Source organism: Armigeres subalbatus, chromosome 2, assembly GCF_024139115.2.
Source record: "Armigeres subalbatus isolate Guangzhou_Male chromosome 2, GZ_Asu_2, whole genome shotgun sequence".
NCBI classification, from domain to species: Eukaryota; Metazoa; Arthropoda; class Insecta; order Diptera; family Culicidae; genus Armigeres; species Armigeres subalbatus.
In genome coordinates this window covers 449,577,786-449,605,599 of record NC_085140.1, presented here as the reverse complement: position 1 = coordinate 449,605,599, position 27,814 = coordinate 449,577,786, and the positions used below count along the sequence as shown (strand labels likewise).

The 27,814-nt window shown below is 42.6% G+C and overlaps 2 protein-coding genes across 4 annotated transcripts in view; one reads left to right on the top strand and one right to left on the bottom strand.

Moving 5' to 3' along the window:
• Window positions 1-27,814, top strand: part of LOC134213730 (beta-1,4-glucuronyltransferase 1) — a 286,461-nt gene that overhangs the window by 23,985 nt on the left and 234,662 nt on the right. The gene's annotated exons all lie outside the window — the stretch shown is intronic.
• The window catches only part of LOC134210444 (uncharacterized), a 29,935-nt gene continuing 29,392 nt past the window's right edge, over window positions 27,272-27,814 (bottom strand). Inside the window, exon 2 of the mRNA XM_062686490.1 lies at window positions 27,272-27,337. Within this exon, the coding sequence (XP_062542474.1) occupies window positions 27,272-27,337 (66 nt within the window). The remainder of the gene's footprint in view (window positions 27,338-27,814) is intronic.

Genomic DNA, 27,814 nt, shown 5'->3' with positions numbered 1-27,814 from the left:
CATCTACCGGACCAAGGCAACCTATCAGGCATTGATTAAATAGCTGTTATACCTTTAGCAGAATTGTTTTTATCTCTGTCACTTTTACCGGCATTGGCGTGTTAAATGCTAGGTCATCCAAGAGCTTCTTGGCAACAGACCTACAAATCAACGAGCGTAGCGATGAACTTCTAATCTCATATGTAACTTCTTGTGGAATAACCTCATTCTGGTCGCATTGGGTGGTTCATCATCTTTTTAAAGGTTTGAATGTTACATATCTTAATTGGTCTAGTGCTTACATTTGCGGCTACAAGTCAACTCTATGAAAGTTGAATTTGGATTCCCAGTCTGGTAGAATTTAAACGGGTTCAATTTATTTTTATAAAAAATTCCCAAAGAAATTTCTTGGTTTTCCTGAAATAATGTCCGAAGGACATCCTGGAGGAAATTCTGAAGGAATAAGAAAATTCTTAGAGTTTTGAGGTTTTTTTTTAATTTATCCCCGTAGTAATTTCTGGATGATTTTCTGGAGAAAATTCTGAAGGAACTTTTGGAGGAATGTTCAACAAAATTCTTAAAGAAATTTAAGAATATCAGCAATTTCTTTAGGAGTTCTTTTGGAATTCGAACGGAGATATCCGAAATTTCGTCCTAGAATTTTGGAAGCAAATGGTGGTGAAAATTCCGAAGGAAATTCTAGATGAATATCCGAGGCAGAGTAGAGACACTTACGCGAAGATAGAGAAAATCTCCTTTCAACAGTGTAATCCAACAGACTAATAAATAAATACGCAATACTTTATTTTGATAAACAATACCCAAATAAATTTCTGGGTTTTCTTGAAATATTTTCCAAAGGAAGTCCTGGAGAAAGTTCTGAAGGAATGAAGCTGAGGAAATTGCTTAGAGTCTTGAGGAATTTCTGGATCTATCTTTGTAGTAATTTTTGGAGGATTTTCTGAAGGAATCCCTGGAGAAAATTCAGAAGGAATTCTTGGAGGAATGTCTTGAAGGAATTTAAGAATGTCGGTGATTCCTTTGGACATTATATCTGATATCTGAAAATTCGTCCTAGAATTTTGGAAGAAAATGGCGGAGGAAATTCCGAAAGAATTACTAGATGAACTTTCGAGGGGAATGGAGTGTCTTATGGAATACCCGGAAAAGTTTCAGAGAAATTGTTAAAATAACTTCCGAAGGAATTTTTCAAAAGTATGCACACATACAGTTATCGATCATTCTGGCTTGAGTCTTGCTCTGCATACGGCTCCACCCAATATTACAGTCGAATTTGAATACCATTCTGCTTTCAATGCACTGCTGTACGAAGAGCAAAAAAAGGAGGCAGCAGACCCGTAAGCAGAGACACTTACGTGAAGATCGCGGGATCTCCTTTCAACAGTGTAATCCAACAGACTAATAAATAGATTCACAATCCTTTTTGAGCTTTTCGATGGGTGGCTTCTTTGAGGAATGGCGCGTCAAACCCATTACAACTGTTTACAAAAAGAATGTTTGAAGGAATTCCTGATGGAATTGTCAAAATTAATCTTAGAAGATTTTTTATAAGAATTTCCAGAAGAATTCCTTAGGATATTTCCTAAGGTCCTAAGAAGTTCCGAAGCCATTCCTAAGGGAAATTTCAAAGAAAAAGCTGGTTTCATTTGTGGACGTTTTTGAAGAAATTCCCGATGAAATTCCTGACAGAATTTTTGAAGGTATACTAGAATGAGTTTCATGATGTCTTACCGAATTAATTCTTGAATATATTTTCTAGGGAATTATTTAAAATATTTTCGAGAAAATCTGTAGAAATTTTCGACGGAGCTCCTGCAGTAAATTCCCAGGGAATTCTTGACAATATCCGAATATCCACAATCTCGATATTTTGGGAGTTTTTCTTGGCGTGTAGTCTTGATTCTAGAGTCAAAACTGAATTTGTTTCACTACTGTCCAGATTTTCGAAGAAATTCTTAGAGAAATATATGAATTTCTATTTAAATTTCAATAGCTATTTGTTTGAAACATCCACTAAAAAATCCTTCATTTAAAATTCTGTTCGAAAGTCTTTACAGGTTCTCTATTGGTTATTCCTTCAACAATAGAGTCGGAAGTTCCTCCAGGAATTTCTTCAAAAATCTCTTTAGGAAGGCCACAGGAATTCATATGGACTTTCATCCAGGGATTCCATCAGAAAATTTTCCGGAAAGGCCTTTTATTTATTTTTCAGAAACTCCTCTGGAACTTCCTCCAGGAGGTCCTTAGAAAATTCCTTCAGTAAGCTATACAAAATTTCTGCAGGAATAATCTCGGAACAAATCATAATATGGAAGAAATTTTAAAGGAATTTTCGAAGAAACTCCTGAGGGAATTTGAGTGTTAAACTTATTTTCTATTTAAAAAAACACGTAAACAACGATTTAAAAAAAATGCATGAATTTACAAACAAAATTTCCGAAGATTTTCCAAAAGAATTTCAGAAGAGATTCCCGAAAGAATTCTTAGATAAATATTAAAAGAAATTTTCGAAGATCTACAGGAATTTCTGGAAAAGTTGCTAAAGGAATTTCAGGAGGAATGTCCGGAGGAATTTCTAAAGGAAATTTGGAAAAAAATCCTGGAGAAAGTTCTAAATAAATTCCAGAGGGAGTTTCAAAAGAAATTGTTAAGGAGTTATTGGAAGAATTTTTATTAGAAAAATCCGAAAACAAATTCCTGAAGGAATTTCTAAGAAAAAACAAGTCTAATTCCAAAGGTTTTTTTTCCCAAAGGGAATTCCGATTGTATTCCTAAAACAGTGTACGTAGGTATTTCTATAGAAGTTCTTGAAAGATTTTCCATGCGAATTTTCTTAAAGGAATTTTCAAAGGAACTCCTGAAAAAGTTATCCAATGAATTTCTAAAAAAAAATTCCCAAAACACTCCGTAAAGGAATTTCCGAAGCAATCCCTCTAAAGTAATTTGTAAGGAAATTCCTGAAGGAACTTTTGAAGAAATTTCGGAACGAATTTCCGAAGAAATACCCAAATAAATTTTCAAGGGAATTCTTAGAGGAAGTTCTGAAGGAATTCATTAGGGAACATCTTAATTAATTCTTAGAATTCCTTTTTCGAATTTTCTGAGGAATATCTTGAGGAATTTCCAAACGAATTTCTGGATTAGTATCCAAATTACTTTCCAATGAACTTATGTGCTGTGATGCGGCAATGTCCATTGGAGGATGTGATGTAAACTTTTGCTGTGGACATACAAGCTACACCTATTAGGATGTTCACCCCATTAGTCTGACAGTAGCTAGTAATTGTACAAAAAAAATTTAAGGGTTGTATACAAGACACGACCGCCCGACGTAAACTACGTAAAACCAAATATAGTACACTGAACCAATCATTCCGCTCTATATAGAAAAGAAGAAACCATCCCACGGACACTACCTACTACTTACCCAGCTTTAGCAGCCCCTCCCACTTTGTGGACCCCACTGTCTAGCAGCTAGAGATGTCGCAAATTAATCGATTACTTCGATTAATCGATTCATCGTTGTGATAATCGATTAATGTTGAATAGATTATTACCCAACGATTAATCGATTCAATAATCGAGAGGAATCGTGAGTAATCGATTAGTTACTAATCGATTAATCAGAATTTTACGACATCATAAGGATGTCTAAAATTAATTGATTATTTCGATTAATCGATGAATCGATTGTGATAATCGATTAATTTTGAATCGATTACTATACAATGATTAATCGATTCAATAATCGACAACAATCAAGAGTAATCGATTAGTAACTAATCGATTAATCGGGATTTTACGACATCTCTACTAGCAGCTAGAGCACCTCATTCATACACTCCAATTTAATAATTGATAATACCCTAAAAGTAGGCAATTACAAAGAATTTAAACGTGCTGTATAGGAGATGCATGATACATGAAAGAACTAAACTTTTCAATAGTTTAGCGTTGATAATCAAAAGTTTCAATACTATAGTATACTGGCAAAGTAGTGGAGAGTTTGTGAATTGATTGATAAATAAATCTTCAAAATTCATTGAAAGATAAAGGACCTATTAATGATACAAATCTCGCTTAACTTTTCAAAAGGTCCTAAGTAACATTTTTTTCATGAATTAATTTGAATAGCGCAATCAACATAACAACATGAAAGCTATTCATTTCTGTATTCAAGTTAATTCATGAAAAAAATGTTACTTAGGACCATTTGAAAAGTTAAGCGAGAAATCTTACATGATTTCGTGACGGTCCTCAATTTATAAATTTTCATTTCCGAGTCTTCCCCTTAGACGTAGTTTACGTCAAAAAATAATAAAAAGCATCATATGTCTTGTGATATTTTTTTTCTCTGCTCAAAATTCTTCACGCCGATTCACGCCGCCGCCGCCGCCGCCGGACATTGCTTACGGCGTGACGCCGCCGACGCCGCCGCCGCCGGTGTAAAAATGGCCTTACGGTGTAAAAATGGCCCTGAAAAAATGTTAAATTCTTTAATAAAAAGTAGTAGAAATACTCGTGGAGAGTCAAGGTTAGATTGCGTAATTTTAGGACGGACGGGGTTGGAATTTAGGTTTGGGGTATTCCAGCTGCTCATCCAGGTATTTGACGTCATTAACGGAGTAGCGTAGCGTCGTGCCCGAGTTGAGATTCGTCAGGGAGCTTTTTCCGAATGGCCATGGTACATGGAACAATAGGACAGAGACAAGAAAAAAACTGAGAAAAAAATATTGTTCTAGACCTGTAGGGTTGTTTACCTCGGGCCACAAGGGTATCCAATAGTTGCTCTCTGGAGGCGTCGTTTTCCGAACAATACCAAACTACGTGATCAATGTCATTGTAACCGGCTCAACACCTACATAAGTTGCTATCGACAAGGTTTATTCTATGGAGATGTACGTTTAGTGAATAGTGATTAGACATAAGTCTCGACATTGTGCGAATAAAGCCTCGGCTTAAGTCCTCACCTCTGAACCACGTGCAGAAACTTTAGGAACTATGGAAAATAACCACCGTCTAAGTTCATTGTGTGACCAATTCATTTGCCAATTTTGAAGAGTACTCTGACGGACTAATGGGAAATAGTCGTTGTTCGAGATCATAAACTTCACCTTCCTGTGCGCCCACCTTTGCCAGCGAGTCCGCCTTCTCATTGCCATAGATTATGCAATGGGATGGGACCCATACAAAGGTAATCTTGAATGATCTTACGACCAAATCACACATCTGCTTTCTTATTCTTGTAAGAAAGTAAGATGCGTGCTTAACTGGTAAATCTTCTTTCAATTACAGGGCTGTTACAACAGTCGCTGTTTCAACGTTCGCGTTTTTCACGAATTAAGCGGATTTGTCGCGGATTTGCTCTTCCAGTCGCGAAAATCGCGGTTCCTTAAAACGTTGTCGCGAAAATCGCGGATTTATATTTACACTCTCTTGAAAATTCAAAATGTTAATGTTTTTTATAGGAGTGTATGAGGGGTAAGCAATACTTTGGGATCCTAACATATTTTAGTTATCGTATGAATGTTGGTTGATATCCTCACGATATTTGATAGACCGTCTGTTTACCTGACAAATTGATCATGATAAGAAAATTATTTTGAGCTTTTTAGTGGAATGTTTTCACCTGTCATAATACGAGTTTATACATACTTGAGTCGAGTCAAGTACGAGACACTGAAGACGGCCTTACTGTTGAGGTCGAAATACGTATCTGTCAAGATACAATTAAGTGGTGGAATTCAATGGGATTGTATAAACTCGTCTTATGACAGGTGAAATTGATCATATTGTAATTCTGGATTGCCGGGACGCCAAATTGTGTTTAAAAGTTAGCCTTTGTTTCCAATATTTATGAGAGTGGTTCCCATGTTGTTACTAATATCGTGGTTCATTATTACAATTTGGGGAACGACACTTTGACTCTTTAGCTCTGGCTGTTCGCGTGAGTGACAGCATTGAACGCATTGAAATTCGCACCTGGGACCGCCGGAACAGAATTTAAGCATGCTGGTTGTCGTACGTAATTATGCTGGTTGTTATCAATTCTTCTGAAAAAAGTTTCCGCTTCTGAAAAAGGTTTCGAGAAAAAAAGACAAATGAATGCCAATGACATTTTACAACACTGCATATGCTTTAGCACATTACAGAAAATGAGACTCCATGGGAAATCACGGTTGGTTACAAATCCGATGATCCACAGCTCGCAATAGATGGGTGATCAATAGACGATGGAATCCCTCCGACTGGGAACTTGTATGTTCATGGGGAGCAGAATCGCGCAACTACTGTATTCCGCTCTGCTCCAATATGAACTATGCAGTGATGATAACTCCATTCTTCACTTCGAGGACACCACACCATATATTGACGGTTTGTTAAACAATCCGCAGACCTTACAAACATTTCTATCCGCCTCTGCATCTATTTGTCAGAGAGTTCTCCAAGCTTTTTTGTGCAAGATTCTCTGGAGAATCAGTTTGGCAAAATCACATTCTTCAGGATCCTAGTCCTCTGGGTTTCTTAAAAGTTAACTCATTTTATGTTATTGCTCTTCAAAATTATCATTAAGTGATCCAACGCCATCTGGACAACCTACTTAGAACCTCGTATCGATGTCAGTTTGAATGTTTAGAATCCAAACTGAGTTCATAGTTGCCAACTGTTCCTATTCTTATTTCAACTTGTTTTCATAGCTGTGCGAAAAAGATATGGTCCCCAACATAACATGAGCGAGAACAAATCGTTTTATCGAACCCCATCGGTGGGGTCGCCTATCCGAATCAGTTTTTTTTCAACTTGTATACAAGTGCGATAGTTTTGTTTTCATGGCTTGTTATGATTCGAAGAGGTTTTTGCCTCTCTTCTATCGTTGTTCGTTATCGATTGAGAACGATTTCTGCAAACCCTGTTCATACTATTAAATAATCTGCGGATTCCATTTTGCTAGTCGCGGATTTCGCGGTTTGGAATTTGGTCATTTTGTAACAGCCCTGAATTAATAACTGAAGAACTGCTAATAGAATAGAATAGTTGAAAAGCAGGCCAAGTTCCAGTTGGATTGTAGAGCCATTGAAGAAGAAGAAGTAGAAGAAGAAGTTAGGATAAAGAACCCGCGATCTGCTGGAGTTTTCCAACAATTGCTATGTTTTGATCAATCCGAACACTGATTGATTTCCTGATTTTTCGGCGATAGTAGCCTTGCTGCTCCACGTTGTTTCGATTCTGATTTTCGCTTGTTCTACCTTTTGTTTGTCGGCTGCTTCCACACCAGTCAACCGGATGCTTCTTTAGTTAGTTTTCGATTCCTTATATTGTAGATTTTTTCCTTACCTCAATTGCAGATGCCTCTTGGCAAGGTTTCCCGTCTCGTGTGTTAATTATGTTACGGTGTTAATTATGTTGGACGATTGCACTAACTTTTATTTCTGTACACACAGTCCCGAAGCGATCAATTTTAAGCTCAGTACGCCCCTCGTGTGGGGAAGCACGTTCCAATGCGATTTGCCGCTTGCAAAGTTGCTCAGTTTCACCACTGTGTGTGGAATGGACAGGCATATAACATGAACAAGCCTAACATTCCTCTGCTCCACAGTCACATGACAGATCATAGCAGCTATTGCATTCTTTTCATCCCAGCTTCCTCAAGAAGACATTGTCGCCTCGCTGCTTAGTGTTTGTTCAGCACTTCCACAGTTACCTATTAACCGCGAGGTTTCTACGCCAAGTTACCATTTTTGCATCCGTATATCATGACGCTAACACAATGATACTTTTATGCCCAGGGAAGCCGAGACAATTCCCCTAGACCGGCACCGGGAATCGAACCCAGCCACTCTCAGCATGGTCTTGCTTTGTTGCTGTGCATCTTACCGCTAGGCTAAGGAGGACCCCCAATCACGTTTTATTATTTCAAGCCAAACCAACAATCTGATTTCAAAATGATACTTGGTGGAAATAAATGGGATGGTACAAACTCGTCTTATGACAAGTGAAGACATTCCACCACTGATGGAATTTATTAGAGAATTCTCGAAAAATGTTTGCGGCCTTTTGCTGATTTATTGTAGAAATCCCTTCAGGATAGCATTTAAAGATGAATCTGAAAAACCGATTGTAACAGTATCAAACGAGTTTCAGCAGCTCTTTTTTTAATTTGCATTTATTTAAAGACTCAATCGCCATAATGTTAGCTTTGGCGAGCCGAAAAACTCGCGGTATTCTAAGTTTCAGCAGCTTAGCAGCAAATGAAAACAACAAAAAAAAATCTTTTCGAAGAACAAACTTTGTTCGTTTGTTTGGAAACCTTGTTAGAGAATTCACCTCCCTTTTTAGAGAACATTTTCTACTGAGTCTTGTGGATGGAAGATTTTTTCGAAGAATCCAATAGTGAATTTACAGAACAAAATATTGGTAAACTTTTCGTTTATTGAACTGCTCAAAATTTTAAATAAATCAAAATAAGTTTGATAAATGGTCGGGGTTCAGCCAAACCGCACCAAGCGGCTTTTTGACTGACTTGTGATATTTTGTTCGCATGGTATTATATCAATATCTCTATGAGAGCTCAGATAAGAGAATCTTTATATACATATTTAGTTGATTTGATTTTATCATTGGTGGGACGTTCTCATATAAGTCCTTCATTGATGGGACGCCCAGTAGAAGCATAAGTACTAGAACGCTAGTGGCGCTGTAGTCATTTAAGATATTTTGCCAAATTATGATTCAACAAGCTTTAACTGTTCATAATTTATGCATAATGCTAACATGCGTGCTCACTGCTGAAAAAAAATCACAAAAGTAAGAAAGAAATCAAATTCTTTTTCATTGCTGAGTTTTTGATGGGATGGAAATAGGAGCTATGGAATGAAGTGCCGAACCGTTCCCCTACATCGATATCTTTTGAATTATTGGATCATTTTGAATTCAGTAAAAAAAGGTTAAAATCTGGTCAAGAGCTAGTCAAGAGCAACCAAAACTGCCCTTCTGATTCAAGTGTCCCTGGCTTATGGTACTTATGAAGAAAAATAAATGTGGTGTTTTTACGAATCTTAATAATTCCTATCAGCCACACTAAGCTACATAACGAGATAAGTAAGGCACCTTCACTGCTAGGCGTTTCAATAAGATTTTCATACGACTGATGACACGTTTTCCACCATTCAACGTTACGTGCCCTTTCAAATGCCACTAGCAATCATCGAATGGATTATGCTTTCAGAATCATCACCCGTTTTATGATGAGCTCAAAAGAAAAAACATAAATAAAGTGACTGTGAAACCAACTGAAGTCACATTGCCGTCCATAAACTGGAAGATTCAACCGGTGCGGTGATGGCACTTTAGCATTAAAATGGATTATGTACCGATGACGTGACGGCTCTGGGCTGTCGTCACTCGGTAACCCCAAATCATGAAGGTTAAGTAACAGCACTAATCAGTATGATTAACCACAAATGGTGAATCGAAGGCGCTTTCGTAAACAGAAACAAAATACAAAAGCTGCCATGCGCTATTTCTGGAACCGTCATTCGCCCCATTACGTTCCAATATCCATTCATTAGACGCCAAATGCTCTGGATTAATTCATCGCTTGCCGATGATTGCCACTGTTTAAGACCTTCCCACCGACGACCTTTCCAGAAGCCCTCCGATAGCTTTTACGACCGACCTTTCAAAAGCAGTCGTTTTTTTTCCCTAGATCTGTGGCGTGCATCGACCGCACCATGATGAGCGCCATTTCTCAATGCATGGCCCCGGTAGTTAATGGTTGGGTACTTGCATCGACAGTTAAGCCTAATTCAAACATACATGTTTTCCCCCAACACGTCGACTTGGGCTTCAAAACGGAGCCGCCTGACTGTTGATTGCCGTTTGCCGAAGGCTAGCCCTAGGCATCACGGTTCAACGTTTAGGCTATTAATCCACCGGAGGATGAACACGCGCGCAGGTAATCTTCTTATGATTAGGGTACACAACACCGATGACCGCCCTCCGCCGTCTAGGAGAGGTTACTTTACGAGAAGTGAGTCGCATACGAGTGACTCTCTGTCCGCGAAGGTTTTATTAGCATCATTAGGGTGTTTTTTTTTTCTTTGCTGCATCGAGATCCTATTTGAGATTTTGTTATGGTCGCGCTAATGGACGGCGCCAGTTGATGAAACAGTAATTTTCATCTCACTTCGGAACAGTTTATATTGAATAAGATTCTGGCTTGATACGTAATGAACCGTAATGAATCCGACAGCGTGTTCAAAGGAAAAGTGTTGTCAGAAATGTCTCATAATGTGTCTGTCATCTAGGCACCTTGTACAAAGTTTATCATCGAATCGAGCTCAAGACGTTTGGAGGCTTAATCAAAAATGAAAACGTTGCCTTTATTTTTATTAATTTTCACTATAAGATTTTGATGTTTCGGTTTGGACATGATTGGTAGCAACATCTTCGAACAATTTTGAAAATATTCGAACATTTAATCCGAAGTGATTGGGCAATCCTTTGGGATTTAGAACTTTACCATTGATAAATTGATAAATTGTACTTTATGGTATCATTTTTTTGACAATTGAAGCAAATTCACAAAAAGAATAAAATTTAATGAAATACGTTAATTGAGGGAGTCATGCGTAAAGAGATGTATATGACAAAATCTTAGATTTGAGATAAATGAGTGTAAAGTTTTCCAGGAAAATTGTTCCGTACAAATCAAGGAAGTTCAAAAAATTACTAATTTTCTGTGAATTTTGACGTACAAACTATATGAACATATTGCCGTAAAGCTCTAAAACCAACGCATGTTTCACTATTAGTCAACTCAAAATGTCTGTTACATCCCTCTGGTTCTTACAACAAATAGTTTTGAAAATTCAACGACGTGTAAAACTACAGCTTATCCCGTTAAACGAATTAACATTCGATATTCAATTAAATTTGACTGAATTTTACAAGCAAGCACAGTTTAAATTGAATTCGATTTAAAAGAACAGCAAGATCGATTGAATGTTACGTTTATTTGCATGCTCCAAATATGTGCATTTAAAATCACAGCATATTTTTATCTGTGTAACTGCCTTAATTATAAACAGTGCAGTAATCGAATAATGAATCATTATTGAAGATTTCGTGTTGTTTATTCAGTTGGTAACAATTCCAATGCCCCAAAAAACATATATAATATTATAGAACTGTACGGCGAATGTTACGGATAAATGACCCAACTTTTCGATATTTTCTGCTTGATCATCAAAACTATTTTCGACAGATCGTTCAACAGCTTACCGAGCTGATTTCCAAACGTTTTGCTGTTGGAAATGTAGAACAAACTTACCAAATAAAGACCGCACTGAAAAAAAATGCGATGGACAAAATTGATCAACATTTTGAGTCGGATATTTTTGAAACTCTTGGCGAATAAATAAAAACATATAAGCAATGTTTTTGCAAAGATGGTTTATTCAACCTCAACGGCACTCATCAAATCCTGTGCAATACTTGGGCTGTCTTCCCTACGCACTTTTATCCACTATTTCTTCAAATCCATGTCGTTTTTAGAGATCTTTCCTATTTTTCGGAGCTTGTCCAGAATATTTCTATCGAACAATGTTCTGGTGAGTTTGACGGATTTGCCTTCTTCGGCACAGCAACAACATTGTTAGCTTCGCACCACTTCATGACCGGGTTCGCGCAATAGCCACTACAACCAGCCCAGCTGTGGAACAAAACATCAAAATAACAAAACGTCGAGTAATTAAAATCTAAAATCTAAGCGTTCGGAAGCCTCCACTTGTGAGGCATGGATTCTTTAACCGAAAAGCTCAGCTCGGAAGCCTTTTTTCATGAGACTCAGAAGCCTTTTTTCATGAGACTCAGACGCCTCATTTCAAGAGGCTCGGAAGCCTCATTTCAAGAGGCTCGGAAGCCTCATTTCAAGAGGCTCGGAAGCCTCATTTCAAGAGGCTCGGAGTCCTCATTTCAAAAGGCTCGGAAGCCTCCTTTCAAGAGGCTCGGAAGCCTCCTTTCAAGAGGCTCGCAAGCCTCCTTTCAAGAGGCTCGGAAGCCTCCTTTCAAGAGGCTCGGAAGCCTCCTTTCAAGAGGCCTGGAAGCCTCCTTTCAAGAGGCTCCAGCCTCCTTTCAAGAGGCTCAGAGCCTCCTTTCAAGAGGCCTGGAAGCCTCCTTTCAAGAGGCTCAGGCCTCCTTTCAAGAGGCTCAGAGCCTCCTTTCAAGAGGCTCAGGAAGCCTCCTTTCAAGAAGGCTCAGGAAGCCTCCTTTCAAGAGGCCTGGAAGCCTCCTTTCAAGAGGCTCAAGCCTCCTTTCAAGAGGCTCAGAAGCCTCCTTTCAAGAGCTCAGAGCCTCCTTTCAAGAGGCCTCAGGCCTCCTTTCAAGAGGCTCAGAAGCCTCCTTTCAAGAGGCCTCAGAAGCCTCCTTTCAAGAGGCTCAGGAAGCCTCCTTTCAAGAGGCTCGAAGCCTCCTTTCAAGAGGCTCAGGAAGCCTCCTTTCAAGAGGCTCAGGAAGTCTCCTTTCAAGAGGCTCAAGCCTCCTTTCAAGAGGCTCAGAAGCCTCCTTTCAAGAGGCTCAAGCCTCCTTTCAAGAGGGCCTCAGGCCTCCTTTCAAGAGGCCCAGAAGCCTCCTTTCAAGAGGCTCAAGCCTCCTTTCAAGAGGCTCCAGCCTCCTTTCAAGAGGCCTCAGAAGCCTCCTTTCAAGAGGCTCAAGCCTTCTTTTAAGAGGCTCAGAAACCTCATTTCAAGAGGCTTGGAAGCCTCCTTCCAAGAGACTCAAAGCCTCCTTTCAAGAGGCTCAGCCTCCTCAAGAGGCTCAGAAGCCTCCTTTCAAGAGGCCCCAGCCTCCTTTCAAGAGGCTCGGAAGCCTCCTTTCAAGAGGCTCAGAAGCCTCCTTTCAAGAGGCCTCAGAAGCCTCCTTCAAGAGGCTCAGAAGCCTCCTTTCAAGAGGCTCAAGCCTCCTTTCAAGAGGCTCCAGAAGCCTCATTTCAAGAGGCTTGGAAGCCTCCTTTCAAGAGGCTCAGCCTCCTATCAAGAGGCCTCAAAGCCTCCTTTCAAGAGGCCCAGCCTCCTTTCAAGAGGCTCAGGAAGCCTCCTTTCAAGAGCTCAGAAGCCTCCTTTCAAGAGCTCAGCCTCCTTTCAAGAGAGCTCAGAAGCCTCCTTTCAAGAGGCCCGGAAGCCTCCTTTCCAAGAGGCTCAGAGCCTCCTTTCAAGAGGCCCGAAGCCTCCTTTCAAGAGGCCTCAGAAGCCTCCTTTCAAGAGAGCTCAGAAGCCTCCTTTCAAGAGGCCCAGAAGCCTCCTTTCAAGAGGCTCAGAAGCCTCCTTTCCAAGAAGGCTCAGAAGCCTCCTTTCAAGAGGGCTCAGAAGCCTCATTCAAGAAAGGGCTTGAAGCCTCCTTTCAAGAAGAGCTCAGAAGCCTCCTATCAAAACTCAAGCCTCCTTTCAAGAGGCCCGGAAGCCTCCTTTCAAGAGGCTCAGAAGCCTCCTTTCAAGAGGCTCAAGCCTCCTTTCAAGAGGCTCCAGCCTCCTTCAAGAGGCTCAAGCCTCCTTCAAGAGGCTCAAAGCCTCCTTTCAAGAGCTCAAGCCTCCTTTCAAGAGGCTCAGAGCCTCCTTCAAGAGGCCTGGAAGCCTCCTTTCAAGAGAGGCTCAGGAAGCCTCCTTTCAAGAGCTCAGCCTCCTTTCAAGAGGCTCAGAAGCCTCCTTTCAAGAGGCTCAGAAGCCTCCTTTCAAGAGGCTCAGGAAGCCTCCTTTCAAGAGGCTCAGAAGCCTCCTTTCAAGAGCTCAGAGCCTCCCTTTCAAGAGGCTCAGAGCCTCCTTTCAAGAGGCTCAGAGCCTCCTTTCAAGAGCTCCAAGCCTCCTTTCCAAGAGGCTCAGAGCCTCCTTCAAGAGGCCTCAAGCCTCCTTCAAGAGGCTCAAGCCTCCTTTCAAGAGGCTCAGGAAGCCTCCTTTCAAGAGCTCAGGAAGCCTCCTTTCAAGAGGCTCAGAGCCTCCTTTCAAGAGCTCAGAAGCCTCCTTTCAAGAGGCTCAGAAGCCTCCTTTCAAGAGCTCAGGCCTCCTTTCAAGAGGCCTGGAAGCCTCCTTCAAGAGGCCTCAAGCCTCCTTTCAAGAGGCTCAGCCTCCTTTCAAGAGGCCTCAGAAGCCTCCTTTCAAGAGGCCTCAAGCCTCCTTTCAAGAGGCTCAGCCTCCTTTCAAGAGGCTCAGAAGCCTCCTTTCAAGAGGCTCAGGCCTCCTTTCAAGAGGCTCAGAAGCCTCCTTTCAAGAGGCTCAGAAGCCTCCTTCAAGAGGCTCAGAAGCCTCCTTTCAAGAGGCTCAGGCCTCCTTTCAAGAGGCTCAAAGCCTCCTTTCAAGAGGCTCAGAAGCCTCCTTTCAAGAGGCTCAAGCCTCCTTTCAAGAGGCTCAGAAGCCTCCTTTCAAGAGGCCTGGAAGCCTCCTTTCAAGAGGCTCGGAAGCCTCCTTTCAAGAGGCTCGGAAGCCTCCTTTCAAGAGGCTCGGAAGCCTCCTTTCAAGAGGCTCGGAAGCCTCCTTTCAAGAGGCTCGGAAGCCTCCTTTCAAGAGGCTCGGAACAGGGTTGGGAAAAATCAAATTTTCAAAAAATCGAGGATGATCAAACTCACCCGCGATCTTACTTTTAAATTATCACGTGATAAAAACTCGCCAGCGATTAAGAATCGTTTGAAAATCGTATCTTGATTTGAAGCACTTACCGTTACATTTTGAACACTTTTTCCTTACTACCATGAAACCATAACGCCAAATAGAAGATATAACTGGACTGTTGACAATTAGCTGATCATAGTAAAGATTAATGTTTGAATGAAAATTCTGTGTTAATTATCGTTTGAGTACATAATTTGAGAAGTTGTCGCCGGCGACAACTCGCCTACTGTTTTCACGTGAAAAGTTTTCACATGAAAATTGCAATCATTATCGTCTGATAATGATTCAGCACAACACTGGCTCGGAAGCCTCCTTACAAGAGGCTCGGAAGCCTCCTTTCAAGAGGCTCGGAAGCCTCCTTTCAAGAGGCTCGGAAGCCTCCTTTCAAGAGGCTCGGAAGCCTCCTTTCAAGAGGCTCGGAAGCCTCCTTTCAAGAGGCTCAGAGCCTCCTTTCAAGAGAGCTCAGAAGCCTTCTTTCAAGAGGCTCCTGAGCCTCCTTACAGGAGGCTCAGGAAGCCTCCTTTCAAGAGGCTCAGAAGCCTCATTTCAAGAGCTTGGAAGCCTCCTTTCAAGAGGCTCAGAAGCCTCCTATCAAGAAGGCTGAAAGCCTCCTATCAAGAGGCTCAGCCTCCTTTCAAGAGGCCTCAGCCTCCTTTTAAGAGAGCTCAGAGCCTCCTTTCAAGAGGCTCAAAGCCTCCTTTCAAGAGGCCTCAGAAGCCCTCCTTTCAAGAGGCTCCAGAAGCCTCCTTTCAAGAGGCTCGGAAGCCTCCTTTCAAGAGGCTCAGAGCCTCCTTTCAAGAGGCTCCAGCCTCCTTTCAAGAGGCCTCAGCCTCCTTTCAAGAGGCTCAGAGCCTCCTTTCAAGAGGCTCAAGCCTCCTTCAAGAGGCTCAAAGCTCCTTTCAAGAGGCTCAGGAAGCCTCCCCTTTCAAGAGCTCCAGGAAGCCTCCTTCAAGAGGCTCAGAAGCCTCCTTTCAAGAGGCTCAAGCCTCCTTCAAGAGAGCTCAAAGCCTCATTTCAAGAGGCTTGGAAGTCTCCTTTCAAGAGGCTCAGAAGCCTCCCATCAAGAGGCTGAGCCTCCTTTCAAGAGGCTCAGAAGCCTCCCTTTCAAGAGGCTCAGAAGCCTCCCTTTCAAGAGGCTCAGGAAGCCTCCTTCAAGAGGCTCAAGCCTCCTTTCAAGAGGCTCAAGCCTCCTTTCAAGAGGCTCGAAGCCTCCCCTTTCAAGAGGCTCAGAAGCCTCCTTTCAAGAGGCTCAGAGCCTCATTTCAAGAGGCCTTGGAAGCCTCCTTTCAAGAGGCTCAGAGCCTCCTATCAAGAGGCCAGCCTCCTTTCAAGAGGCTCAGAGCCTCCTTTCAAGAGGCTCAGGAAGCCTCATTTCAAGAGGCCTCAAGCCTCCCTTTCAAGAGGCTCAGCCTCCTTTCAAGAGGCCTGGAAGCCTCCTTCAAGAGGCTCAAGCCTCCTTTCAAGAGGCTCCGGAAGCCTCCTTTCAAGAGGCTCAAGCCTCCTTTCAAGAGGCTCAGAAGCCTCCTTTCAAGAGGCTCAGAGCCTCCTTTCAAGAGGCTCAAGCCTCCTTTCAAGAGGCTCAGAAGCCTCCTTTCAAGAGGCTCAGAAGCCTCATTTCAAGAGGCTTGTGCCTCCTTTCAAGAGGCTCAGGAAGCCTCCTATCAAGAGGCTCAGCCTCCTTTCAAGAGGCTCGCCTCCCTTTCAAGAGGCTCCAGCCTCCTTTCAAGAGGCTCAGGAAGCCTCCTTTCAAGAGGCTCCGAAGCCTCCTTCAAGAGGCTCAGAAGCCTCCTTTCAAGAGGCTCAGAGCCTCCTTTCAAGAGGCCTGGAAGCCTCCTTTCAAGAGGCTCAGGCCTCCTTTCAAGAGGCCTGGAAGCCTCCTTTCAAGAGGCTCAAGCCTCCTTTCAAGAGGCTCAGAAGCCTCCTTTCAAGAGGCTCAGGAAGCCTCCTTTCAAGAGGCTCAGCCTCCCTTTCAAGAGGCTCAGAGCCTCCTTTCAAGAGGCTCGCCTCCTTTCAAGAGGCTCAGGCCTCCTTTCAAGAGCTCAGAAGCCTCCTTTCAAGAGGCTCAAGCCTCCTTTCAAGAGGCTCAGAGCCTCCTTTCAAGAGGCCTGGAAGCCTCCTTTCAAGAGCTCAAGCCTCCTTTCAAGAGGCTCAAGCCTCCTTTCAAGAGGCCTGAAGCCTCCTTTCAAGAGGCTCCAAGCCTCCTTTCAAGAGGCTCAGCCTCCTTTCAAGAGGGCCTGGAAGCCTCCTTTCAAGAGGCTCGGAAGCCTCCTTTCAAGAGGCCTGGAAGCCTCCTTTCAAGAGGCTCAGAAGCCTCCTTTCAAGAGGCTCGAAGCCTCCTTCAAGAGGCTCAGCCTCCTTTCAAGAGGCTCAGAAGCCTCCTTTCAAGAGGCTCAAAGCCTCCTTTCAAGAGGCTCGAAGCCTCCTTTCAAGAGGCTCAGGAAGCCTCCTTTCAAGAGGCTCGGAAGCCTCCTTTCAAGAGGCTCGAAGCCTCCTCCTTTCAAGAGGCTCAAGCCTCTTTCAAGAGGCTCAAGCCTCCTTTCAAGAGGCTCAAGCCTCCTTTCAAGAGGCTCGGAACAGGGTTGGGAAAATCAAATTTTCAAAAAATCGAGGATGATCAAACTCACCGCGATCTTACTTTTAAATTATCACGTGATAAAACTCGCCAGCGATTAAGAATCGTTTGAAAATCGTATCTTGATTTGAAGCACTTACCGTTACATTTTGAACACTTTTTCCTTACTACCATGAAACCATAACGCCAAATAGAAGATATAACTGGACTGTTGACAATTAGCTGATCATAGTAAAGATTAATGTTTGAATGAAAATTCTGTGTTAATCATCGTTTGAGTACATAATTTGAGAAGTTGTCGCCGGCGACAACTCGCCTACTGTTTTCACGTGAAAAGTTTTCACATGAAAATTGCAATCATTATCGTCTGATAATGATTCAGCACAACACTGGCTCGGAAGCCTCCTTTCAAGAGGCTCCGAAGCCTCCTTTCAAGAGGCTCGTATGCCTCCTTTCAAGAGGCTCAGAAGCCTCCCTTTCAAGAGGCTCGGAAGCCTCCTTTCAAGAGGCTCGGAAGCCTCATTTCAAGAGGCTTGGAAGCCTCCTTTCAAGAGGCTCGGAAGCCTCCTATCAAGAGGCTCGAAAGCCTCCTATCAAGAGGCTCGAAAGCCTCCTTTCAAGAGGCTCGGAAGCCTTCTTTCAAGAGGCTCGGAAGCCTCATTTCAAGAGGCTTGGAAGCCTCCTTTCAAGAGGCTCGAAAGCCTCCTTTCAAGAGGCCTCAAGCCTCCTTCAAGAGGCTCAGGAAGCCTCCTTTCAAGAGGCTCAGGAAGCCTCCTTCAAGAGGCTCAGAGCCTCCTTTCAAGAGGCTCAGAAGCCTCCTTTCAAGAGGCTCAAAGCCTCCTTTCAAGAGGCTCAGAAGCCTCCTTTCAAGAGGCTCAGAAGCCTCCTTTCAAGAGAGCTCAGGCCTCCTTTCAAGAGGCTCGGAAGCCTCCTTTCAAGAGGCTCCAGCCTCCTTTCAAGAGGCTCGGAAGCCTCCTTTCAAGAGGCTCAGAAGCCTCCTTTCAAGAGGCCCAGAAGCCTCCTTTCAAGAGGCTCAAGCCTCCTTTCAAGAGGCTTGGAAGCCTCCTTTCAAGAGGCCTCAAGCCTCCCATCAAGAGGCCTCAAAGCCTCCTATCAAGAGGCCTGAAAGCCTCCTTTCAAGAGGCTCAAGCCTCCTTTCAAGAGGCCCGGAAGCCTCCTTTCAAGAGGCTCAGCCTCCCTTTCAAGAGGCTCAGAAGCCTCCTTTCAAGAGGCCCGGAAGCCTCCTTTCAAGAGGCTCAGCCTCCTTCAAGAGGGCTCCAGCCTCCTTTCAAGAGGCCTGGAAGCCTCCTTCAAGAGGCTCAGGCCTCCTTTCAAGAGGCTCAGCCTCCTTCAAGAGGCTCAGGCCTCCTTCAAGAGGCTCAGAAGCCTCCTTTCAAGAGGCTCAGAAGCCTCCTTTCAAGAGGCTCAGGAAGCCTCCTTTCAAGAGGCTCAGAAGCCTCCTTTCAAGAGGCTCAGAGCCTCCTTTCAAGAGGCTCAGGAAGCCTCCTTCAAGAGGCTCAGGCCTCCTTCAAGAGGCCTCAGAAGCCTCCTTTCAAGAGGCTCAGAAGCCTCCTTTCAAGAGGCCTGGAAGCCTCCTTTCAAGAGGCTGAAGCCTCCTTTCAAGAGGCTCGGAAGCCTCCTTTCAAGAGGCCTGGAAGCCTCCTTTCAAGAGGCTCAGCCTCCTTTCAAGAGGCTCAGAAGCCTCCTTTCAAGAGGCTGGAAGCCTCCTTTCAAGAGGCTCAGAAGCCTCTTTTCAAGAGGCTCAGAAGCCTCCTTTCAAGAGGCCTCAAGCCTCCTTTCAAGAGGCTCGGAACAGGGTTGGGAAAATCAAATTTTCAAAAAATAGAGGATGATCAAACTCACCCACGATCTTACTTTTAAATTTTTACGTGATAAAAACTCGCCAGCGATTAAGAATCGTTTGAAAATCGTATCTTGATTTGAAGCACTTACCGTTACATTTCCTTACTACCATGAAACCATAACGCCAAATAGAAGATATACACAGTTGACAGTTGGACAGTTGACAATTAGCTGATCATAGTAAAGATTAATGTTTGAATGAAAATTCTGTGCTTATTATCGTTTGAGTACATAATTTGAGAAGTTGTCGCCGGCGACAACTCGCCTACTGTTTTCACGTGAAAAGTTTTCACATGAAAATTGCAATCATTATCGTCTGATAATGATTCAGCACAACACTGGCTCGGAAGCCTCCTTTCAAGAGGCTCGGAAGCCTCCTTTCAAGAGGCTCGGAAGCCTCCTTTCAAGAGGCTCGGAAGCCTCCTTTCAAGAGGCTCGGAAGCCTCCTTTCAAGAGGCTCGGAAGCCTCATTTCAAGAGGCTTGGAAGCCTCATTTCGAGAGGCTCGGAAGCCTCCCATCAAGAGGCTAGGAAGCCTCCTATCAAGAGGCTCGGAAGCCTCCTTTCAAGAGGCCCGGAACCCTACTTTCAAGAGGCTCAGCCTCATTTCAAGAGGCTTGGAAGCCTCCTTTCAAGAGGCCCCGAAAGCCTCCTTCAAGAGGCCCGAGCCTCCTTTCAAGAGGCCCGGAAGCCTCCTTTCAAGAGGCTCAGAGCCTCCTTTCAAGAGGCCTCAGCCTCCCTTCAAGAGGCTCAGAAGCCTCCTTTCAAGAGGCTCCAGCCTCCTTTCAAGAGGCTCAGGAAGCCTCCTTTCAAGAGGCTCAGAAGCCTCCTTTCAAGAGGCTCAGAAGCCTCCTTTCAAGAGGCTCAAGCCTCCTTTCAAGAGGCTCAGGCCTCCTTTCAAGAGGCCTGGAAGCCTCCTTTCAAGAGGCTCGGAAGCCTCCTTTCAAGAGGCTCAGGCCTCCTTCAAGAGGCCTGGAAGCCTCCTTCAAGAGGGCTCAGGCCTCCTTTCAAGAGGCTTGGAAGCCTCCTTTCAAGAGGCCCGGAAGCCTCCTATCAAGAGGCCTGGAAAGCCTCCTATCAAGAGGCTCAAAGCCTCCTTTTCAAGAGGCCTCAAGCCTCCTTTCAAGAGGCCTGGAAGCCTCCTTTCAAGAGGCTCGAAGCCTCCTTTCAAGAGGCTCAAGCCTCCTTTCAAGAGGCTTGGAAGTCTCCTTTCAAGAGCCTCGGAAGCCTCCTTTCAAAAAGCTCGGAAGCCTCCCTTCAAGAGGCTCAGAAGCCTCCTTTCAAGAGGCTCAGAAGCCTCCTTTCAAGAGGCTCGGAAGCCTCCTTTCAAGAGGCTCGGAAGCCTCCTTTCAAGAGGCTCGGAAGCCTCCTTTCAAGAGGCTCGGAAGCCTCCTTTCAAGAGGCTCGGAAGCCTCCTTTCAAGAGGCTCGGAAGCCTCCTTTCAAGAGACACCAGAACACTTTGACTATCTAAACTATTGACTATTCTGATCGACCCCTGCAGTTCAAATTTGAACCCAGCAACTATGACTGATCGATTCGTTATGGTAACCCGCAGTATTTTTATACGTATGTCAAAAACTAGAAAACCTCACTTGGAAAGCTAAATAATTTTAGGGTATTAGTTTTTTGTCTGCCTCGTGGCCATGCGATTTACGACGTCAATCGTCTAGACGCATGTGCTATGGAATATGTGTACGGTTCCCGCCCGGTGAGGAACCTTTTCATAATCGAAAGATTTTCCTGATGTGTCCTGTTAGTAGTCTTATGCCAGATGTTAAGTGTTCATTCTGTACGACCTCTGGTGTTTTTGTCTATTTTCTTGTTCATTTAGAGCGACATAGATTTTTTTTAATTCTTTAATTTAGAACAAAAATAATGAGTCTACTTAAAAAGGTATCTAAAGTGTTAATACGCAACGCATACATACATATATTGACATAAATTTTCCCAGTCTGTCGATATACAAAAAAGCAAAAATATTCAAAAATACTTTTTTTTTCATTATTAGTTATAACAAGCCAATTTTATTCAAACTTTTGGATGCAAAATTTGAGTCTGAACTCAACTTAATCTTTCTTACTCGACCTCGTAAACATACATGTTCAAAGTTCAACTGGAGGCTCACAGGATATAGCCAACCCCTGCACTGGTTGGCGTGGAATCCGCCAATTATTCCATCAAAGCTCCACCCAAACATAGACCAAGAATCTCCAAATAAAGCAATCTATCACGCACTGGGGTAGCCTTCTCCCAGCCTGAGTGGCCAAACAATTACGCAGACCCTGGCAACAGTAGTGCACGCTGAGTGGAAATTTGAAGACACAAGTGCCCGACACTCTTCAACACGGGGGCTCTTATCGCACTGTCGACTTCCGCCTTCGAGAACGAAAGTATGGGTCAGTTGAACGAAACAAACTAACAGCGCTCGAGACTCAGCAGCACGATAGCACTCGTCGCCATTTGGAGGAACAATTTTCGAATTGCCTAATAATAAACTCGTCCGCAATAGGTAGCACCTTGACTGAATCCAGCGTCCGTGATGTGCGATGAAGCTCAACCAAAATTAAAATCACACTTCAACAGCCCTCAATTTTGAACTATTATGTACCAACACTCATCCGTACCAACACACTGTGCAAGGGGAACTGAAGATAATTGGAAAACAATTGACTTGCTTGTTGCTAATTGGCGTATTTTCCCCTTGCTATCGACGACGACGACGACGACGCCACCCCTCCTCCGCTGATTATCATTTGGATTTCCAACGCTGCGTTGCGTTGCGATGGCTGACTGGAAAAGAAATGTGTAAGCCTCCCGAAGAGTGTTTTTCATTCGCACGCTCGTCTCGTGCGCACAAACTATCTTCCACCGACCGACCAACATGTGCTGTTGGCTCGTCATTAATTATTCCAGCCTGATAAAGTCGCATAATGTGCATTTTGCACCTACACTGGGGGATAATGGGATGAAACGTACCGGTGCGACAGGATGCATGATCGTCAAAACATGTTCGAACAAATAATGATTCAACCAGATTATTCAATCGTTGACAAATGAAACAAAATTATAAGAAAATTATTTTGAGCTTTTTAGTGGAATGTTTTCACCTGTCATAAGACGAGTTTGAACAATCCCATTGAATTCCACCACTTAATTGTATCCTGACAGATACGTATTTCGACCTCAACAGTAAGGCCGTCTTCAGTGTCTTGTCGAGTCAAGTACAAGACACTGAAGACGGCCTTACTGTTGAGGTCGAAATACGTATCTGTCAGGATACAATTAAGTGGTGGAATTCAATGGGATTGTTCAAACTCGTCTTATGACAGGAACAAAATTATGTTAGAGCACGGTTAAATACTCATCGTCTTTCTAACAAAGGGGCATTTTAACCTTCTCCTTATAGTTATTATAGATGTTTACATTAGACCCTTGCTTTTCCTCCTGTTTTTCAACATAATCACTTTCCAGTAGAGGCACACGCATTTGTTTTGTCTACGGTACACTACGGTTTCGAGCTACCCCTTTTTCACCGCCCCCATTATTATGAGAAGCTCTTTTACAACTAGGTGGTCATAAAAAGTTCCCCACTGCTGTTTATGCCAATATAATACAGATAGTTTTTTTTAGGTCATGTTCGTATTTTATTTAGTTTTGATAGAGAGGTGTGTTGTCACTTGCAACATGTTACATAAAATTCGCATACAATATTACGATTTAGAAAAAAATTACAACAAGTTTTGGTTATTTGTGTATTACATTATAATTTTTTTTCAAGTGAAGCTGTCTGAAACTGTCTGAAACTCTTACATTTTTAAATCTCCTACTAAACTATTTATTCGCCACTACTTTTCATTTTAAGAGAATTTAGACCAAAACAGTGTGTCAAGTTTGACTCTTACAAGTTAAGCTGACAATTGAAAATCTACTAACTGGTAAACGCGAATCAACGATGGAAGGATATAAATTTGACCACCATATTCCCACAGTACATTGTGCAACAAAACCGCATGATCCATTGAAGAGAAACAAAGTCCAAACAAACAAATTAGGTCAAATGAGTGAAAGCCAAACAATCATTTATTTAAGAGTTGCTTGCGTTATTGAAGTTCTTGTTTTCGATCAAAACATACTTTGTTTGTTTAGCAATAAAATCACTTTTTCTTGTTTGCACTGACTATGCATATCGAACTGGTAGACTTTTTGGTGCATTAGCTGGTCATTTTGTGGCTGTTGGTGTACGGCGATTAACGCATTACTATCGATTGGTTGCCGTAGTATTGTTTTCCATTTTCAGCGTATTTTATGTGGCGAATGCAGCAACGGCTATTAACTAAATTCCATTTCAAAGGAATTCTAGTTCGTGAGTTTGATTTATAAATTGAAAATAAACTCCTTTGGATTTTCTGTCCTTGTCCTTTGGTTTTCTTGTCCAATGGTAAAAGGAAATTTGCAAACAGACACCTGGGCTGATGTAATCTAAGAAATTGACATAAGCGCCAAATTACAGCATGCATGTTTTCCTTTTTTTCTGTTAAAGAGTTCGATGAGTACTACCCATTACCACTATTTTTGGAAAATGGCGTGGCGTGACGTGACGTATAACTTTTTCAGATTACGGCAGTGGGAATGTAACCCATTTAAAAATGAAGCCTTCAGAGAGCAACTATTGGTTACCCTTGTGGCCCGAGGTAAACAACCCTTCCGGGAAGTAAGAGGTATGTTGGGAGATTGCGATATGGTTTATATGCAGGTCATCTATGCTTTTCTTTGCTCGTCTTGAAAATCTTGAAAATCCTGTGTAAACTTTTGAATTGATATACGTTGGCCCACTACTGCCATCTACTCAGCTGATTGCGGCAGTACACACGGACGCAGCTGATTAACAACCGTTGAACGCAGCCAATGCATTTGACAGCCGCATTCGGGCTGCGTTTTCAATAACAATGATCTTTGCGCCATCTCCAATCGATTGCCAAACGCAGTCTCAATTTAAAATATATTTGAATTAACGGTTGCGGATGTTTACACACGTATCGTATGCTAGCCTCAATATCTGTTATCTGTGGTCTAATATTTAGTTTTTTTTCTTTCCCAGTTTTTTCTCTTGTCTCTGTCTTATTGTTCCGTGTACTATGAAGCTTGTCCTTCCGCTAGATGCTCCCTGGAAAACCATAACTCGAGCACGACGCTACGCCACACCAGTCATAGCCCAATCTAACTTTGAGTCACCACGAGTATCTTGGTCTATGTCCCTTCCCCCTAACTAATTGTAAATAATAATGATATCAAGTGTAAATATCGAAAAGAATCTCGGATCCGTTAAGTGTTATACACGCCTGAGCCTGTCAGATAAATGCGATAGATGAAAAAAAGTAACCCATGTAGTGTGGAGTTGGGAAATGATTCCGTGCACAACCGCATATAATATACCGCATATAATATAATATATGCGGTTGTGCACGGAATCATTGCCCAACGCCATTGCCCAACCTAAAAAATAAATAAAAACATCCTGTCCAATCACTAGATCCAAAACCCCTTAGGATGCGGCCAAAGTAGACGCGAAGTGCGATGCGAAGCGTCCATACGATTTGACAGCTCCTTATTATTGATTGTTATTGTTGGGAAATAGGTCGTTTGGCCGAATGCCACTAGACCGAGTTTACCATTTGGCCGAACAGACCATTAGGCTGAAAGTAATTCCGCCGAAAGGTTCATTTGGCCGAAAGGGTCATTTGATCTAAAGGGTAATTTGGCTGAAAGGGTCATTTGGACGAAAGGGTCATTTGGCCGAAAGGGTCATAGCATAGCATAATTACGGTGTACTTCGTAGATTGGACACTAGTGATAACCATGTTTTTCTTTTGAAATTCTTATTCAGATTGCTATAAAAAATCAAGGAGGGTGTGGTTCTTGACTTCAATCTAGGATAAAAAATCCAAAAGCATTACTCCTGGCCACGCCCTTCTTCACCGTAACTTGGGAGAGGAAGGAAGTGTTGTTGTTGTACTTACTTAACGAGAGCCCCCCGACTCAGCAACACCCTCATAAGTACCACGGTGTTGAATATTGGGGAGGGTATTCGTTTGGTCAAGATTTGCCTGTAGATGACAGTGTGACCGTGGTAGATCTTACACCGTAACACACCACACAAAGGTGTCCACCCAGCGTTACGGGGGGGTCATTTAACCGAAAGGGTCATTTGGCCGAAAGCGTCGTTTGACCGAAAGGGTCATTTGGCTGAAAGGGTCATTTGACCGAAAGGGTTATTTGGCCGGAAAGGGTCATTTGGCTGAATAGGACATTTGGTCGAATAAGACATTTAGCCGGAACTGTGAAAAGTGAGTAGTGCGAAGTAGGACGTTTCACGTCTGTTGAGAAATTAGAATTGTAACGTCTCTCTTCTCACTCCTAATTTCTCACTTTTCGAATGACCTATTCGGCCAAATGTCCTGTTCGGCCAAAAGATCCTTTCCGCCAAATGACCCTTTCGGCCAAACGACCCTTTCGGACAAATGACCCTTTCGATCAAGCGACTCTTTCGGCCAAATGACCCTTTCGGCCAAACGACCCTTTCGGCCAAACGATCCTTTCGGCCAAATGACCTTTTCAACCAAATGACCTTTTCGGCCGGATAACCTTTTCGGCCAAATGACTCTTTTGGCCATAATGACCCTTTCGGCAAAATGACCCTTTCAGCCGATTGTACGACAATTCCCCGAATGCAATTTCCCCGAATGTAACAATTCCCCGAATGTAACATTTCCCCAAATGGAACAATTCCCCGAAAATAAAATACCTCTTGTAAACACATCTTCGCAATCGACTGTATGTGTCCGAAAAAAGCAGCGTTCAAAGATACATTCAAGAGTGAGATTATCAGCTGAATAGCCTTTGGTAGTATTTGTAGTTCTTGATCCTCCAAGATGTGTTGTTGAATTATAAAGATATCAGAGTACAGTGTTTTCTTAGGAGGTAATGGTGGATGTAAATCCTTGTAAACAAAAATAATGCGTTTGCCCGGAAAGAGGCAATGGTGAATGTAATTCCTTCTTTAAAAAGCATGCACCTGCTCGGAATAGTGCAATGGTAAATGTGTCCCTTCTTCAGTGGATGTTTCACCAGATATTGAATGTTATTATTCGTTCTTTAATAACATGTATCTGCCCTGAATATGATAATGAGGGATGTGATGCATTCTTTAAAAGAAGGCATTTTTACAAAGTAAGCAAATGGTAGATGTGGTCCTTCAAAAATAGGCGTTAGCTCGAACTAATGCAAAGATTTTTTTTATTAATCTTTATTACCGAAACTTTCAGCCCGAGGCTGACTCGTCTCGAAATACAAAGATGAATGAATTGAGAATGAGAATAAGAACTAATCTGATCTCTTATTTTAATGCAGGCGAATTTGGCCAGCATAAGGAAAAAAATAAGATCCCTTATTACGCAATATGTATTGAATGTATTATATTTATCCGAAAAACGTTTTCCCGAATTCATTTTCTCAATATAGCATTAGGCGGTCTGTAACTTTCGCAGTGTGATTTTCGATGGATTCTTCCTTTTTCAGAATGATCTTAGGAAGAATGCCGTTTTTTAGCTTGTTATATTAAACGAATTAGCATTTTCTCAGATAAGTGTGGTGTAATGTAACAGCAGTTATTATAACATATAATTGCTTCATATCAATCATTTATTATACCTGGCAAACGTGCTACTTGCTTAGTAAATGAATTATCCCCCCATTTTTTGCTTTATTGCTGACAGAATTTCTGTCTCGAAAGGCCTTAATATGAAGAAGGTATTATCTCCTCCATTCTCATTACACCGGACAGACGCGCTCAGTTAAAGAAGGCATTGCTTCATTCTTTCACTTTATTCCAGACACACGAGTTTATTTAAAGAAGGGGCTGTCTATCTTCTTTGCCTTATACCGGGCAAATGTGTTTATTTGAGGAAGACATTATCACTTTCTTTCCCCTAATACCGGGCGATGCTATCATCTAAAGAAGGAATTATCTCCTACCGTCGTCTTATACCGGACAGACGCGTTCATTTTAAGAAGACATTCCCTTGGCTTTAAACCGGGCAGATGCGTTCATCATACCGAGCAAACTTATTAATTTGAAGAAAGCATTATCTCTTCATTTCGTCTTATACAGATCAAATGCGTTTATTTGAAGAAAGCATTGCCTTCTTTCAGCGCATTGTCTTCATCTTCAATGGCTTTACATTCTATCTGAAACATGGGCAGTTTTTCAACTTAGTGTTCTATTATAATTGCCACAGTTATCGAAAGCTTTCCGGTACCCGCCAGTTGCATGAATATCTTGTGTAGCAAGTACAATAGTTACACTGTGCACAAGGCGCCGAAAATGCTTCCCACCCTGAAGCATCTTAGGCTGCACCGAGAATCGAACTCCCAAGCTCCGGATCGGCAAGCATAGGCCTTTGCTCGCATGACTTACTTAATGCCCATCGCCTTGTGCCGCACTAAAAAAAGAAGGGAGATGCTTCTTCTTCTTCTTCTTCTTATTGGCATTACATCCCCACACTGGGACAGAGCCGCCTCGCAGCTTAGTGTTCATTAAGCACTTCCACAGTTATTAACTGCGAGGTTTCTAAGCCAGGTTACCATTTTTGCATTCGTATATCATGAGGCTAACACAATGATACTTTTATGCCCAGGGAAGTCGAGACAATTTCCAATCCGAAA